Source organism: Myotis myotis, unplaced genomic scaffold, assembly GCF_014108235.1.
Source record: "Myotis myotis isolate mMyoMyo1 unplaced genomic scaffold, mMyoMyo1.p scaffold_m19_p_12, whole genome shotgun sequence".
NCBI lineage: Eukaryota > Metazoa > Chordata > Mammalia > Chiroptera > Vespertilionidae > Myotis > Myotis myotis.
Window position 1 is genome coordinate 27011326 of NW_023416316.1, and position 17256 is coordinate 27028581.

Below are 17256 nucleotides of genomic sequence, written 5' to 3' on the forward strand. Positions count from 1 at the left end.
TAATAAAAAAATGAAAACCAAAACTATATAAAAGAGAAAAAAACTATAAAACATCCAATTCTACTACTGGATATATAACCCAAAGAAAGTCTCACACAGATCCCATGAAAGGAGTGTTTGGAGATAGTCACAGCAGTGTTGTTTTGGTTATGGGGAGTTGGAGATAATTTGGGTACCCATAATTGAAGAAGTCAAAATGTGGTGGATGCCCAAAGCACTCTATAGACTCAATGCAATCCTCATTAAAATACTAACAGCATAGCCCCAGCTGGTTTGGCTCAGTGGATGGAGTGGCCTGCGGACTGAAGGATCCTGGGTTTGATTCTGGTTGGCACGTGCCCAGGTTGCGGGCTTGATCCCCGGTAGGGGACGTGCAGGAGGCAGTCAGTCAATGATTCTCTCTCATCATTGATGTTTCTCTCTCTCTCTCTCTCTCTCTCTCTCTCTCTCTCTCTCTCTCTCTCTCTCTCTCTCTCTCTCTCTCTCTCTCTCTCTCTCTCCCCCTCCTTCCCTCTCCCTTCCTCTCTGAAATCAATAAAAATATATTAAATAAGCAAACAAAAACAATGACATATTTCACAGATCTAGAACAAAGTCTCCAAAAATTTATATGGAATTAAAAAAGACCTCAAATAGCCGCAGCAATCCTGAGAAAGAAGAACAAAATTGGAGGGATCATAATACCAAATATCAAGCTATATATTACAAAGCCACTGTTCTCAAAACTGGCTGGTACTGGCACAAGAACAGACATATAGTCCAATGGAACAGAACAGAGAACCCAGAAATCAACCCAAGCCATTATGCTCAATTAATACTAGTATTTGACAAAGGAGGCAAGAGCATAAAATGGGGTCAAAATAGTCTCTTTAATAAATGGTGTTGGGAAAATTGGACAGATACATGCAAAAAAAATGAAACTAGACCACTAATACACAAAAATAAACTCAAAATGGATAAAAAACTTAGACACAAGAGGGGAAACCATAAAAATCTTAGAAGAACCCATAGACAGCAAAATATCAGACATATCTCATAGCAATATGTTTATTGATACATCTCATACGACAATGGAAACTAAGGAGAAAATAAACATGGGACTACATCAAAATAAAAAGCTTCTGCACAGCAAAAGAAACCATCAACAAAACAAGAGAGCACACTGAATGGGAGAACATATTTGCCAGTGTTACATTCGATAAGGGTTTAATCTCCAAAATTTATAGGGAACTCATACAGCTTAACAAAAGGAAGATAAACAATCTAATAAAAAATAATGGGCAAAGAACCTAGATAGACACTTTCGAAAGTGGACATACAGAAGGCCAAGAGATATATGAAAAAAAAATGTTCAAAGTCACTAATCATCGGAGAGATGCAAATCAAAACAATAATGAGGAGGTACCTGTCAGAATGGCTATCATCAACAAATCAACAAACGACAAGTGCTGGAGAGGATGTGGAGAAGAAGGAACACTCGTGCACTGCTGGTAGGAATGCAGTCTGGTGCAGCCCCTGTGGAAAACAGTATGGAATTTCCTCAAAAAATTAAAAATGGAACTCCCATTTGACCCAGTAATCCCACTTATAGTAATATATCCCAAGACATCAGAATCACCAATCAGAAAGAATATATGCACAGCATATGTTCACAGCAGCACAATTCACAATAGCTAAGATTTGGAAACGGCCTAAGTGCCCATCAGCAAATGAGTGGATTAAAAAAACTGTGGTACATCTACACAATGGAATACTACGCTGCTGTAAAAAAGAAAGAACCCTTACCATTTGCAACAGCATGGATGGACCTGGAGAGCATTATGCTAAGAGAAATAAGCCAGTCAGAGAAATATAAATATCACATGATCTCACTCATTTGTGGAATATAATGAACAACATAAACTGATGAACAAAAATAGATCCAGAGACATAGAAATACCAAACAGACTGTCAAACCTCACAGGGAAGGCAGGGGAGAGTAAGGAAGGAGGTGTAAGAGATCAACCAAAGGACTTGTATGCATGCATGTAAGCATAACCAATGGACACAGACAATAGGGGGGTGAGGGCCAGTGCTGAGAGGGGGGAGAGGGCTGGGAAAGGTCAATGGGGGAAAAGGAGACTTTCAACAATAAGGAATTTAAATAAAAAATATTGTGGTGGCCTTGGCCAATTTGGTTCAGTGGATAGAGCATCGGCTGAAGGGTCCTGGGTTTGATTCCGGTCAAGGGCATGTACCTCTGTTGCAGGTTCCCCGGCCCTGGTCAGGGTACATGCAGGAGGCAACCAATTGATGTGTCTCTTTCACATCGATGTTTCTCTCTGTCTCTCCCTTTCTCTTCTACTCTCTCTAAAAATCAATGGAAAAATATCCTCAAGTGAGGATTAACAAAAAAACAAACAAACAAAAACAGCAAAAAGTAATGTTGTGGACAGAGTACAGTGCAATAGTTAGAAGCAATGGACAAAATCTTAAATAGCTGTTGCTAAAAGAAAGAAAAAAAGAAAAATATTTATCTTACAATACTATAAGGAAAAATATACACATTTAAAACAATAACACAAATTTTAAATAAGCACCTACAAATAAAAGTATATACACTAGCCCTAGCCCGCTTGGCCCAGTGGATAGGGCGTCAGCCTGCGGACTAAAGGGTCCCAGGTTCAATTCCAGTCAAGGGCACATGCCTGGGGTGCGGGCTCGATCCCCAGTGTGGGGCGTGCAGGAGGCAGCCAATCAATGATTCTCTTTCATCATTGATGTTTCTCTCTCTCTCTTTCTCCCTTCCTCTCGGAAATCAATCAATAAATATATATATTTTTAAAAGAGTATATACACTAAACACACTTGGATGATTTCCTATGGTGTGAAAGGGAAACGAGATTGGAGAATATGAATAAAAAAGAATAATAAATATATAAATAAAACCAATGCGAGAGGCTTTGGAAGTGAGGAACAGGATCAAGTCAATCCCACATATTTACATAAAAATAAATAAGTTATTAAATACTTTGTTACCATCATTCTGGAAATTAAAACCTTTAAAAACATCGGCCTAGCAATCCTATTTTTAGAATAGAAACTCGTGTTTATTAGCATTATAACAGTGAGAAAAACAGCCAGCATGTGTTCTTTTGCCCTCATCCACACCCTACAATATACATTGACAGTTGTTTCAGGGAAATCTCAGAGGTGTTTCACAGGTACTTATGATGTCCTTGTGAACAAGTGTAGTCATGTGGTTTTGGTGGTTAACTTCATCTTCTGCTCCAGCCCCTTCCATCTGGCATGATATCCACTGCCTTTGCTGGGCGTGGTTACGGCTGTCAGTCATTGAGTTCTACTTTATCTGAAGTTCTTCAGTTGCTAAGGCTGCAGGGTGTTATTCTGTGGCATAGTGGAGACTATCTTGCTCTTCTTTTGGTTTTACATCATAACTATTTGAAGACTATCATCCTTTTACAATTTTCCAGGAAATAACTGTTTCAGTATTTTCTTTTTTTTAAATTTTTAATATTAATTGAGAGAGAGAGCTGAAGCACAGGGAGTTGGGGGTAGAGAATCATCAATTTGTTGTTCCACCCATTTGTGAATTCACTGGTTGATTTTCTGACCAGGGATCGAAACTGCAACCTTGGCGACTCAGGAGGACACTCTAACCAACTGAGTTTACCTGGCCGGGGCTTCAGTATTTCCTTATAATCTCTCTTCTCTACTCCCACCCCAACAAATTGCAAACCAAGCTGGAATGCAAATACATGAGCTTGAAAATGAAATGAGAAATGAAAATCAAAACCACAATGTGATACCACTTCACACCCATTAGGTTCACTAATAGAAAAATAGAAAAAGAAGTTGTTGAGGATGTGGAGAAATTGAAACCCTTGTGATTGCTGGTAGGAATGGAAAATGGTGCATCCACTATGGAAAATTGGCGGTTCCTCTAAAAGTTAAGCACAAAATTACCATATGATACAGCAATTCCACTCGTTGGTGGAATTCAAAAGAATTGAAAGCAGGGACTCAAAAAGATACCAACGTTCATAGCAGTATTATTCACAATAACTAAAAGGTGGAAACAACATAAAAGTCCATTGATGGATGGATGGATAAACAAAATGTGGTATATACATAAAATGGAATGTTATTCAGCTTTAAAAAGGAATGAAATTCAAATATATGGTTAAACCATGAAAACATTACCCTAGGTGAAATAAACCAGACACAAAAAGACAAATATTGTATGATTCCATTTGTATGAGGTACCTATAATAGGCAAATACATCGAGATAGAAAGTAGAATAGAGGTACCAGGGGACTGGGGGGAGGGGAGAATGAGAGTTATTTAATAGGTACCCAGTTTTTGTCTGGGATAATGAAAAAGTTCTGGAAATGAATGGTGGCGATGGTTGAATAACATTGTAAATGTGGTTGCTATGAAATAAATTTTGTGTCCCATCCCCTTCCCCCACTCATGTTGAAGTCCTACCCACTAATGTGACATTTGGAGATGAAGCCTTTGGAAAATAATTAGGTTTTGAGGTCATGAAAGTGGGGGCCTCAAGATGAGATTAGTAGTCTTATAAGAAGAGAGACCATAGAGTTTGCTCTCTTCTCTCCCTATCAAGTGAGCACACAGAATTCTGCCATTTATAAGCCAGGAAGAGACCTCTCACCAGAAACCAAACATCTTGATCTTGAATTTCAGGCCTTCAGAACTGTGAGAAAATAAATTTCTGTTGTTTCAGCCAGCAGCCTATGGTATTTTGTTATGGCAGCCTGAGCTAAAGACAGGAGGAGTTAATGCTACTGAATTGCATACTTGTGAATGGTTAAAATGATAAAATGATGTTATGTATATTTTAGCCACAATTAGAATGGAAACAAAATGTGAAATGGTGGGCAATTCTGCTATCTTGCATCTCCTTTGCAAATCTCTGGATGCCAATCTCAGAAGGGCATTAGTAACTGTACTAGTATACTAGTGACTCTAGTCCAATTCCCTCAGCTCTTCTGCCTTACATGGATGAAGGCAGTGAGGGTCATAGAAATGAACTGATTGAACTAGGATCATAGTTCTCTGTTCCTCATCCTGTATTCCCTGTCTTTAGGGATGGCACCACTATCACCCAGTTGCCTGCGTCCAGAATCTTTGTTATCCTTGATTCTCACTCATTGTCCTCAACAGCTACATGTCTTGGTGATTCTACCACCTTAATATTTCTCTATTCCTACCATCTTTGCATCAGTTTGGGTCCCTTTCATCCCTTGCCTAATAGCTTTTTAACCACTTTTATTGCTTCTCTTCTTGTTCCTCTCCAATCCATTTTCTACACAGCAGCCAGAGTCTTTCCAAAATTCAATCTGATCACATCATTCTCTCCCTAAACCCTTTAATAGCTTCTTTTAGTTACTTGTGTTAAGTTCAAATGTCTCAACATGGCATTCAAGTCTTTCCATGGTCATCTGGTCTCCTCTCAACTCTCCACTCTGATCTCTCCCCTCATTGCCCAGGCGATATACTTAAGCCCTATTGAACGTGTGGCTGAACACACCAGGCCCATCTCTCGTCCTGACCCTTGCTGGAGGATGGAAATTTTCAGAGCTGAAGGTCACAGCCCACATGGATATGATCCATTTTTTCTTTTGTACCCCTTAATTGGAAAGATGAGGTGGCCCAAGACCTGGTCTGGCTCTCTCCTTTTTTCCTTCCTGGCCTGCAAGGCAGCTTCAGGTGTCTCCTTTGGTTACCGACTACAATTGCTTGCTTGCCCCTTTTCTTCTAGGGCCGGTGGGCAAGGCATCTGACTAACTTAGAGTTGTTAAGAGCTGAAACTGGGGTTTGAGCTTTGGGGTGGAAACATTTTGTTCAATGTTGCTGAGACCTATCAAAGGAGATAAACATGCCACAGTTGATGGGCATTCTACAGTGGGCACTGGGACCGAAGCCCCACGTAGTACGTAGTAATACGATGTTACCTGCCTCTTCTGTGACCAGAAAGTCAAGGATGGGATTCAGGAAATATTAAGTTCCTTGACCAATAATAATATTAAAGTCTTCCCAGCCCACTGTCTCCCAACCTGCTCTACCTGATAAACTCTTACTCATTCTTAAGTTATCTTCTAAGAATATATCTCACCATCCTCCTCCTTCAAGGAGATTTGTAAAGTCTTAGAATGCTTGGACTATATGTCTTCATCATTGTATCCCCCACTTCCTGGCATTGCTGATGACCCTATGAGTGAAAGATCACGCCCCTAGTAAGTGTCAGGGTGGAGTTTGAAATGTGTGTGTGTTTTTTTTTTAATATGTTTTATTGATTTTTTACAGAGAGGAAGGGAGAGGAATAGAGAGAAACGTGGATCAGCTGCCTCCTGCACACCCCGCCACTGGGGATGTGCCCGCAACCAAGGCACATGCCCTTGACCAGAATCGAACCTGGGACCCTTCAGTCCATAGGCCGATGCTCTATCCACTGAGCCAAACCGATTGGGGCCAAAATGTTTGTTGCTAAAGATTCATCTCTCATGGGGTCAGCCTACTTCTGCAGCACTTTGCCTTGTCAGTTTGTGGCTCGCTCTCTCTCCTCAGTCCCCAGCTGGTGGCTGCATGTAGGGGAAGGCTGAGGATAATACTGTTATTGAAATGATGTAGTCAGCAGTCTAGCTGCACCCTCACCCACGTGGCTGTACTTGCAGGCACTCCTGCACATGGCTGAGTTTTTGTTTTGTTTTTTCTCTCCCCTATGGCTTCCATATGAGAGTCAGAGAAACACGAAAAGGAAATGGGTTCAGGGACCAACATCCCATCCAAGAAGAGGAGGCTGCCCCGGGGGCCATGAATCTGCAGAATCCACCCGGAGGAGAACTGTCAGCACAGCTCCGAAGGCTGTCCTCGCCTCTCCGCCGCTCCCCGTGGGAGGGCAGGCCCAGCGGGGTTGGACGGTTTCCCGTCGGTCTTTACAAGGGCGTCTAAAGCACGAAAAGGGAGAGCAAGTCGGAGAATGGGGCGCGGGGCCGAGCCACGCTGGCTGCCGTCCCTAATCGAGGACGGTCTCTGGACTCGGAGAAGGCGAGGCGTCTCCCCTCGGGTCCGGGGGACGGACTGATCACCGAGACGGAGCCGACGAAGGAAGAGTTTCTCTCCTAAGTGTGGGAAAGGGAGAAACTTTAAGGAAACAGTCAAGAGAGGAGACTGCGCCTACGGTGTGGAGGGAGGAGGAGGAGGCGGGAGGCCGCGGAGGCGCAATCGCGGAGTGGGCGGCCGGCGACCAGCAACCACCCCCACCCCCCGCCCCCAACCCGGCCAACTCGCGGCGCGGACACCGGCGTCGGGTCGGCAGGGCCGCGGGGCCCCAGGCGGAGCCCGGCCGGGGTCGCCCGGCGCCCGGCTCGGGAGGCCCGCGGCCGCGCCCCGGGGGGAGGAGCGGCCGCGAGAGGCGGCTCCCGGGCCGGCGGACCCCAGCTCCCCCGCCCCCGCCCGCAGCCGAGGACCCCCCTCGGCCCCGCCGCCCGGCCCGGCCCGGGAGCCGCCGCCGCGGAGCACGCCGCCCATTGGCGCGGCGGCGCTGCGTCCCCGCCCCCTCCGTGTCCCCGCCCCCTCCGCCGCCGCCGCTCCCCGGCTCCGCCTCCTCCCCCTCCGGGAGCCGCCTCCGTCGCCGCCGCCGTCGCTGCTGCCGCCGCCGGCCCGGGCCCAGCCAGCGCCCGCCGCGCCGGAGTCGAGTCGCAGCCGGAGCCGCTGCCCGCGGCCCCGCCATGAGCGGAAGCGCCGCCGCCGCGGTCGCCGCCACCTCAGCAGCCGCGGCCGCCGCGCACTTCCAGCCTCCGTCGTCGTCTCCCAGGCCGGGCCCCGCGGAGCTCGGGCCCCCGCGCCGCCCGCGCCCCCCGCCGCCGCCGCCGCCGCCCCGGCCCGAGCCCGCCGCCGCCGGCCGCCTCAGCCCTCCGGGCCACGGGCCTCTGCGGGCGGGCGCCCAGGGTGGCGGCGCCTGCGGCCGAGCGCTGGGAGCAGGTACGGGTCCAGGGGCGGGCCGGGCGGGGAGGGGGGCGGGCTGGCCCCGGGGCGGGGGGCCCACCGGCGGCGGTCCGGCCGGGCGGCCCCGCGGGGTGGGCGGAGCGCGGGCCGGGTCAGCTTTGTCCGGCCCCCGAGCCCAGCGAGCCGTGTCCCCGCCGCGCGGCTCACAAAGCGTCCCCCGGCGGCAGCCCCTCCCCCTGGCGGCCGGGCAGGACGCTCGGGTCCCCGCTAGGCGGGGGAGGAAACTGAGGCTCGGCGCGCTCGCCGCGGGAAGTGACTGGCCCAAGGTCACGTCGCGGCTGGGTGTCCGCGCCGGCGGGGACCGGGGCCACCCTGGGCGGCGCGGGCCGGGAGCGGGGGGAGGGGTGGGGGTGAGAGGAAGGGCCCCCCGCTTCCGTGAACGGGGGGAGGCGGGTCCGGGCGGAGGGGGTCCTGGCCCGCCCACCCAACGCGGTCGGGGCTGCTTGGGAGAACAGTCTCCTGCGGGGTGGGAGGGGGCCGCCGGGGGGCTTGGGGTGCCCTGGGGAGAGGGTGTGGGGAGCCGCGGAGGAAGAGGCTCGGTGCTGGGGGTGCTGGGGCGGGGGGCGGGCTTCCCGGGCGCGTGGGTCCGCGCTGGGAAACTTCTCGCGGGGACCGCCCGGGCTCTGCGGGGCCGCCTCCCCCCACGGCACGGACTGCCCACCCGGCCGGGAGGAGTCGCGGGGAGGTCTGCCTCCTCTCGGGGAGACCCCGGGCCCGAGCCCCGCTCCGGCCCCCAGCAGACGTGCCTAGGCGGCCCCGGTGAAGGTATTTCCGACACCGTCTCCCCGGTGATCTGAATGGTCAAACTTGCAGAACCCCCAGGGAAGGAGTCACTCCCAGGCCCGAAGGGGAAAGGAGGCTGGGAGGATTGGGACAAGTCACCGGCTTGCCTGGCAGGTCACCCGGGACCATGTCTTGCATGGGACGCCCATTTTTCTTCGGGTTGGTGATGAGTTGGGTTGTTTTTACTCTGGGTGCATCTTGGAAAGGGAAGGAGAAGACTTGGGAGTTCCGGAGGAAGAGGGGAGAGAGCCAACGTGCTACGTGTTAACGGCGATGAAAAGGGGTCCTGAAGAGCTAGTCGCTGTAGAATGGGGGACAGGAGAGGGTACTGAGTCATTGCGGGGGAGGGGAGGTGAAAGGGTGGGTGAAGGGCGGGGGCAGTGTCTAGTCCAAAGATGGGATGTTTCAAAGAGGGAACCAAATGTGATGAGTTTGAAAGGTGTCTGCTGGAGGTGAGTGGTAGCCTACAAGGTCGAGGAATAGCTATCAGTCTGCAGTCATTTCATTTCTTTAAGTAAAGACAGTTCTAGTACTTTGACATAAATGTTTTAGCTTTCACACACTCCACCTCCATTCTCTCTCCTGTGTAAGGCTGCGGGCCCGTAGTAGTGTCTTGGAAGTAAGGCTTGACAAAAGAGAGGAGGGAAGACTAATTAGCAAATGCATTAATTAGGGCCCTTTGTCCACGATGATTCCTTGTTTAAGTCAGCTGTTTTCTTGCTGCCCTCCTGTACCCCAGCTTTCCAGCTGTGGGGGCTGCTGGGAAGAACTGCCCAGATTGAGACAAGATGAGTTAGATTTTTCTAAAAAATGTGAGAAACATGTATTTGGCAGATATATATAAAAGCATGAACATTTATTTATCAAAGACTTTCAATCAGGGAAATGCAAATAGAAACAACAGTGAGATGCCATTTTACAGCCATCAGATTGGCAAAACTTAAATGCTGTGATAATAAAGTGTTAGTAAGGGTGTGGGGGAATCAACTTTTCATACTGCTAGTGGGAATGTAAATGGGTCCAACCACCTTGGAGAGTAATATAGTGAAGTTTAGTTGAAGGAAGGCAAACGTACCTATTTACTCAAAGTGTCCATTTCATTTCTGGTATACACTAGAAGAAGTCCTTGCACACTTGTCCAAGGAAATAAGTACAAAAGAAGTATAAGAATACTCATTGCAGCTTAACTATTCATCAACAGGGGAACACATACATTGTTAGATTGTCCCACACAATTATAGCATTGTGAAAAAGAAACTATAGCCGCATACATTAAAATGGTTGAATATCACAAACTTATCATCAGGTGGGGGAGCAAGTAACAAAATTTACAGACTATTTCCACTTGCATAAAGTCTGAAAATACGCAAAATCATAGCTTGTGGCCACTGTGTACTACATAGTAAAATTATAAAAACATACATGGTATGCATCGAGAGGTCTCTGGTTCGATTCCTGGTCATTGCGCATGCCTGGGTTGTGGGCTAGATCCCTGGTAAGAGAGTGTGGGAGGTGGCCCATCAATGTTTCGCTCTCATTGATGTTTCTATCTGGCTCTAAAAATCAATAAAATATATTTTTAAAATGCATGGTAATAACTAACACCAAATTCAGGGTAGTGATTATTTCTGAGAAGAGATGATGAGGAATGGGATTGGAGGGGGTACACAGAGAGCTTTATACTGTAATATTCTATTATTTTAAAAAATCTAAATCAGAAAATTGCAAATTAAGATTTGCTTATCTTGAGTATAGAGTACAGAGGTATTCATTGTATTATTTTAAATATTTTCAGGTGTTTGAAATATTTCTCACATGCAAAAAGTGTTCTTTGTTTATAGAGCACGTGGGTTTTGTCCCATAATAATGGAACTAGCCACAGGCTTTAGTCCTGTACAGCCTATTAGGCATGCAGGCAGGTGATTTTTTTCTCACCCGCTTCTGACCTGTAAAGCCAAGTTTTGTGATGGACTTTTATTTTGGGACTGCTGAAAGGTGTGGAGGATTTCCCAGTGGTTCTAAACCAGCGGTGGGCAAACTACGGCCCGCAGGCCGGATGCGGCCCGTTTGAAATGAATAAAACTAAAAAAAAAAAAAAAAAAAAAAACCCGTACCTTTTATGTAATGATGTTTACTTTGAATTTATATTAGTTCACACAAACACTCCATCCGTGCTTTTGTTCCGGCCCTCTAGTCCAGTTTAAGAACCCATTGTGGCCCTCGAGTCAAAAAGTTTGCCCACCCCTGTTCTAAACTTTCTAGTGTAGCTAGGTCAGCAGTTTGAGCTTTATCAAAATATAAATGCTCCTTGCCGGGACCGGTTTGGCTCAGTGGATAGAGCGTCGGCCTGAGGACTGAAAGGTCCCGGGTTCGATTCCGGTCAAGGGCATGTACCTTGGTTGCGGGCACATCCCCAGTGGGGGATGTGCAGGAGGCAGCTGATCGATGTTTCTCTCATCAATGTTTCTAACTCTATCTCTCTCCTTTCCTCTCTGTAAAAAATCAATAAAATATATATTTTTAAAAATATAAATGCTCCAGGATATTTTGACTTATCAGATGTAGGTGGGGGGACCCAGGAATCTAATGCCCACTAAAGATTGAGATCCACTGCCTTGGGCTCCTTCTGATTCTAGGCTGTACTCCATCTCAACTTTGCCCCTGTCTAGCTCCCTCCTCTTGCATGACTGGGACTAATTTGGATCCATGTGATACTTAGCCCTTTTGTAGGGCATAAAATAATGATAGGGATGGAAACCATTGAGTGTTCATATCCAGTTTGTCTTTTCCTCTTATTTTCATGCAGGTAGCTGAGGGGCCCACTACCCACTATTTAGCAGGTTTTACAAACTTTAACCAATGTGTCACAATATGTGGTTTTATAGTTAGGATAGGAGAAGCCAAAAAGAGTCTAACACAGCGGTTCTCAACCTGTGGGTCACGACCCCTTTGGCGGTCGAACGACCCTTTCACAGGGGTCGCCTAAGACCATCCTGCATATCAGATATTTACATTACAATTCATAACAGTAGCAACATTACAGTTATGAAGTAGCAACGAAAATAATTTTATGGTTGGGTCACAACACGAGGAATGTATTTAAAGGGCCAGAAGGTTGAGAACCACTGGTCTAACAGAAGGAAAACTAGTAGATTTTGTGAAAGTACCAGTAAACACCCAAAGGTAAAATGGATGTCCTCATGCCTTTCTCTGAAGGTGAGAGTGATGGTTTGAGTGGTTTATTATCTGACTTGCAGCTGAATTTCAGCTATTTGAACTGATTATCCCTCGAGATGGAAGTTTCCTTCCTCCCAAATTTGCTAGTTTTCCTTCTCTGCTAGACCCATTTTCCTCTAGTCCTAATATGTTTAGGAATTAATTTCTTTAACAAATGTGAGGATTTCTGGTAATGTAATTTGGAAAATGCCTATTTGTCTTTGATGAGGTTCTTTTTTCTGAAAACCTACTTTGGAGGTGCATTGTTGCCTCAGGTACACTTTTGCAGGGCTGCTGTGCAGGGTTGTATGGATTGTGCCCAGCACAAGGGCACCTGTTTTGAGTGGAAATCCATTCTATGCTGCACTTACCAATATGAAGACCTTGTATGCAACTGTGTCCCCTCAGAGAGGAAGTGTCCTTTTCTAATTCTCACGAAGTGCTTTATGATGTAGTATGGCCCCGTAGTTTTGGAGCTGTTGGTCCAACTGTAACTAATTGTGCCATCCATACTCATCGTGGGCTCTGTAAAGAGGGCTGGCTGGTGCTGGGCCTGGGACTCCCAAGAGTTTTCTCTATGTGAACTTTTCATCACCATGCTCAGTTGAACCAAAGAGTTCAGTTTAACATTGTAAAATTTGTTATGGGGCTGGAGAAATAATACAGAATAAATTATTTAGAAAATACTATCAGGTATGGCAAGACAGAATGAGAGAGAAATCGTTAAAAAGACAAAGCATCTGGTAAGTGAAGGAAAGTAGTTATGCACCGTAACTACTTGCATTCTTACAGTGCTCACTTTGAGGGGGAAATACAATTCTATTTTCCTCTTCCTATTCCCCTTACATAGCATTTCTGAATTTCTTAAGACCCTAGGCTTTTTAGCCAATTTAAAAAATATTTACCCATTTGTATTTTCCATTAAGTGGTTGTTTGTACTTCCTGCTGCTTCATTTTTTTTCTTGGGGGGGGGGCAGTGCTGAAGCAAGGACAAGGCTGGACTTTCTACTGCTTTTTCAAATAATCGCAGTGTGTTTTTCAAAAACAGTTGTCATGGAAGAGTGCTGTTCTGTAGGCTCAAGGGAGAGGTACATTTGAAGTGGTTTCTGTTATCTTTATTATTATTTTAAAACATGATTGAGGGTGATTGATTGAGAGTTCCTTTGTGGTTTTGCTGCTGTTTTGAAGGAAAATTTTAAAGAAAATGTATGTAAATAAAACAAAAAAGGCTTAAAATAATCCCCACACAAGGAGAATAAACAGTTCTCACCTATAGGCTGTACCTAAAGCAGTTTCAGTTTTTTTTTTTTTCCTGTTCTGCTTAAATGAATATTAGTGCTATTCTAGCGACTACTTAGAATAGTTAATTGGAGTGATGTTGGGCAGGTGAGGAGGAGATTTGATGGGATTATACTAGGGTTTATCATATTTCCCTCCAGTCATATGGAAAATTTCATCTGCTTTTGTGGGGAAAAATGAGGGGGGGATAAGGAGAGGTTGTGAGTTTTGATATATATAATCATTTGATCTTCTTGAAAGAAAAAAAAAAGAGGGAAGAAGTGGTAAGAGGTCAAAGACATACATACATGGAAGAGAGAGTAGCAAGTAATTAAGCAGATGATATTTGTAGTGCTTTAAGGATGTTCCTTGAATTGAAAGTTGCCTGTCTGTATCAGTTCTGCTTCAACACCTTTGATTTCATTGTCTGCAGATGGTGCTCACTGGTCTTCAGTCGAAACCGGTTTTGTCAAAAGCTAGAAAGTGAGCAGTTTTAAAGATTAGATTGGAAGTAGTAAGATAGGCTAAGTAAAACAAGTATTCATTTCATAATCACTTTTGCAAATAGAAGTTGGGACTGTCATAATTAACAAAAAATATTTTTATAAATTTGCCTTCCCATGTAGATTTTTGTTGCCACCGCAATACATATTTGAGCACCTACTGTATAGCAATACTACCAATACTAACTACTGAGATTCACTGGAGTGATGGCCTTCATTGTCAGAGACTCAGAGACTTTACTACCTGAGTTCCTCAGAACAGTATAGAGGTGTGCTTTTTCTCCCTTTTTAAAAAATGTTTTTACTGATTTCACAGAGAGGAAGGGAGAGGGAGAGAATCGTTAATCAGCTGCCTCCTACATCCCCCCTCCTGAGGATCAAGCCCACAACCCGGGCATGTGCCCTGACCGGAATCCAACTACGATCTCCTGGTTCATGGGTTGACACTCAATCACTGAGCCACACCAGCTGGACTTCTCCCTTTTTTAATGCTTCCTTCTGCTCCTTGGCCTTCTGGTCTTGGTGGTGATCTACCCATCTGTCAGCACAGGCCCCATTCCCCGTTTCCCCCATGGGCGGGGTACAGAAGCTTTGCAGATCTCTTGGCTGGGCACCCAGCAAATAAAACCCCTCAAACAATATTGAGTCAGACCCAAGGGACACCATTGTGGTTCCAGCTCCCCTTCCTTCATTGCTGCCTGTGTTGCCACCCCCCACCCTTTGCTGTGGAGCCTGGAAGGCGTCCCCCTCACCCCCAATCATACAAAGAGGCTTTGTGCTCTGAGGATGTTCTAAAGGCAGGATCATTGTAATTATAATTCCCTAAGCACAACGAAGTAATGGGGGCAGGCAGGGTAAAGATGGTATCCAAGTACTTGTTGGTAGGGAGAAGTCAGGCGGGGATTAAAAATCATCTGGAGACAGTACCAAAATGGATAATGGAGTGTTGTTGGTAATGCTGATGGGAATGTGTTTAAGTGAATACATTTCAGGTTTTTAAAGTCTAATACTTGCAAGTTTAAAAAAGCACAAGACAGCTGGAACTTATTTTTTTCTTTTCTTTTTTAGTCTAAATTATACAGTTACTTTAAAAGTACATTAGAAGAAGGTGTGTAGAAGTTCCAATCTACTTTGCTTTATGATTCTGTTGCCAGAATGATTGATTGCTCAAGAAAACCACATAAATAACTTGCTTATTATCCAAGGGTGCTCTTACTAATCTGTGTGTGTGTATGTATGTGTGTTTTAAGTTTCTAAAAATAAGCACTAACTGATATATTTGGGAAGCTGATTTCCCTCTACTACCACCAGCAAAAAATCTATCTGGGCATGTAAACTCTTATATCAATCATCCTATGTCATGATGTGCTTCCAAGTTCTGTTGGTATTCTTTGAACATTTTTTTTTCTTACTGTGTTAAAATTGACTATTACTATATTAACTCTTACTAGTGTCTCAAACTTTTGTGTGTGTGTTTTGTTTTTTTTTTAAAGAAACGGACTAAACAATTCACTGCAGTTAGGATATTGGACTCCAGTACCCCTTACTCAAGGTGAAGGGAAAGGGGTCCTTTTTGTTGTAATTAGCACTGACATCTGTGGTGAGTGAAGCAGCCAGGTAGAGAATGTGTACTCCATGGTAACCTACGGCTACTGTGAGTTGGCCTTTCCTCTAATTACTTGTTGGAGTCAGGTCAGGAGTTGGACCTTTATTTTTACCATGTAGCATGATTTTTGAGGAAATCTACTCTTTTTATTGACAAGTAAATCTGTATATACTTAAAGTGATGATCATATATATATGTGTATATATATGTATACACACACACATTGTGAAATGATGTTAATACATCCATCACTTCACATAGTTACCTTTTTTTTTTTTGGTGAGAATGCTTAAGACCTATTCTCTTATAACAAATTTCAAGTAGACAAAACAGTATTAACTGCAGTCACCATGCTGCATGCACATTAGATCCTCAGAACTTATTCATCTTATAACTGAAGGTTTGTGCCCTTTGATTAACATGTCCTCATTTCCCCCATTCTCCAGCCCCTGGTAACCATCATTCTACTGTTTTCTATGAGTTTTACTTTTTAAATTAAAAAAAAATTTATTTTTTTAGATTCCACATTTAAGTGGGATCATACAGTATTTGTCTATTTCCCTTAGCATTATGTTCTCCAATTTCATCCATGTTGTTGCAAATGGCAAGATTTTCTTATTTCTCATGGCTGAATAATATTTCATTGTATGTATGTACCACATTTTTATTCATTAGTCTGTCAGATACGTAGGTGTTTCCTTGTCTTAGCTATTGTGAATAATCCTGCTGTGAACATGGGAGTGCAGATATCTTGAGAAAATCTACCTTTAAATTTATCTTAACATGATACTCCTGGGTAGTCCATTATAAAGACATCACCCAAGTAATCCTTTGAAAAGACTACCAATTTGACAGCTAAATTTTATGAGGTTTAAAAATATTCAAGAATCAGCTTTAAAAATTGACCTGGCCATTTTTTATTATTTTTCATTTATTTGAGCAAGTTGACCTATCATGAATAAATTGTTATATGAAAAAAATACACAAGGATTCATTTTTATCTACTTTAAATAAAAAGTAAAGTTGATCCCCACCCACCCTCACTGCTTTAGGCAAGTATATTGGTCAACAGTGACTTATATTTTAGCTTAATAATAAACTGTTATTTGGCTGCTTCATTTGCTTCATCTATAATATATATTTCCTTTGGGGATTAACCTCTGACTCTTTTTGCTTCAGTGCTCTCTGGTGGCCACTAAATGATAAAACACTGAGTGCCTACTATGTACCATGCACAGTGAGGATTGCAGGTATGATTTACATATGCAACAGTTCAGTGACAGATTCTGACAGTGTGATAGCAGAGCAAATGCATCTTGGGGTCTGCTGATCCTTCATAGGACAGAGAATGTCACAATTGCATTAATGGTTGTGATATGATTTAACTTTGATAATTAACATCGCTAAAGCACAGATCTAATCAGCTCAAAAAATTAAGTGGCTGCCTTCTAAGTATTTTTTAGACCTTGTTTTCTAGTGAGGGGGAGGAAGGGAGGAGAGGGAAGAGAAAGAGAGAGAGAAACACCAATTTGTTGTTCCACTTATTTATGCATTCATGTTGATTCTTGTATGTGCCCTGATGGGATTGAACCTGAAACCTTGGCATATGAGGATGATGTTCCAAACTGAGATACCTGGCCAGGACCATTATTATTATTATTATTATTATTATTATTTATTTTTTTTTTTTAATATATTTCATTTATTTTTTCACAGAGAGGAAGTGAGAGAGAGATAGAGAGTTAGAAACATCGATGAGAGAGAAACATCGATCAGCCGCCTCCTGCACATCCCCCACTGGGGATGTGCCCGCAACCCAGGTACATGCCCTTGACCAG

At 44.5% G+C, this 17256-nt stretch overlaps 1 protein-coding gene across 8 annotated transcripts in view; it reads left to right on the forward strand.

Annotated features, from left to right (window-relative positions):
* The first annotated feature begins 7688 nt into the window (after positions 1-7688).
* Positions 7689-17256, forward strand: part of RNF38 (ring finger protein 38) — a 109816-nt gene continuing 100248 nt past the window's right edge. For 5 of the 8 annotated variants that reach the window (XR_004971227.1, XR_004971228.1, XM_036330372.1 and 2 more), the window contains exon 1: positions 7693-8008. Coding sequence is in view for 6 of the 8 variants with exons in the window: in XM_036330372.1 (XP_036186265.1) it covers positions 7756-8008 (253 nt within the window). In the remaining 2 variants the exon portion in view is untranslated. Of the gene's footprint in view, positions 8009-17256 lie in introns of all 8 variants that reach the window. The other 3 variants (XM_036330377.1, XM_036330374.1, XM_036330373.1) reach the window with 3 other exon arrangements.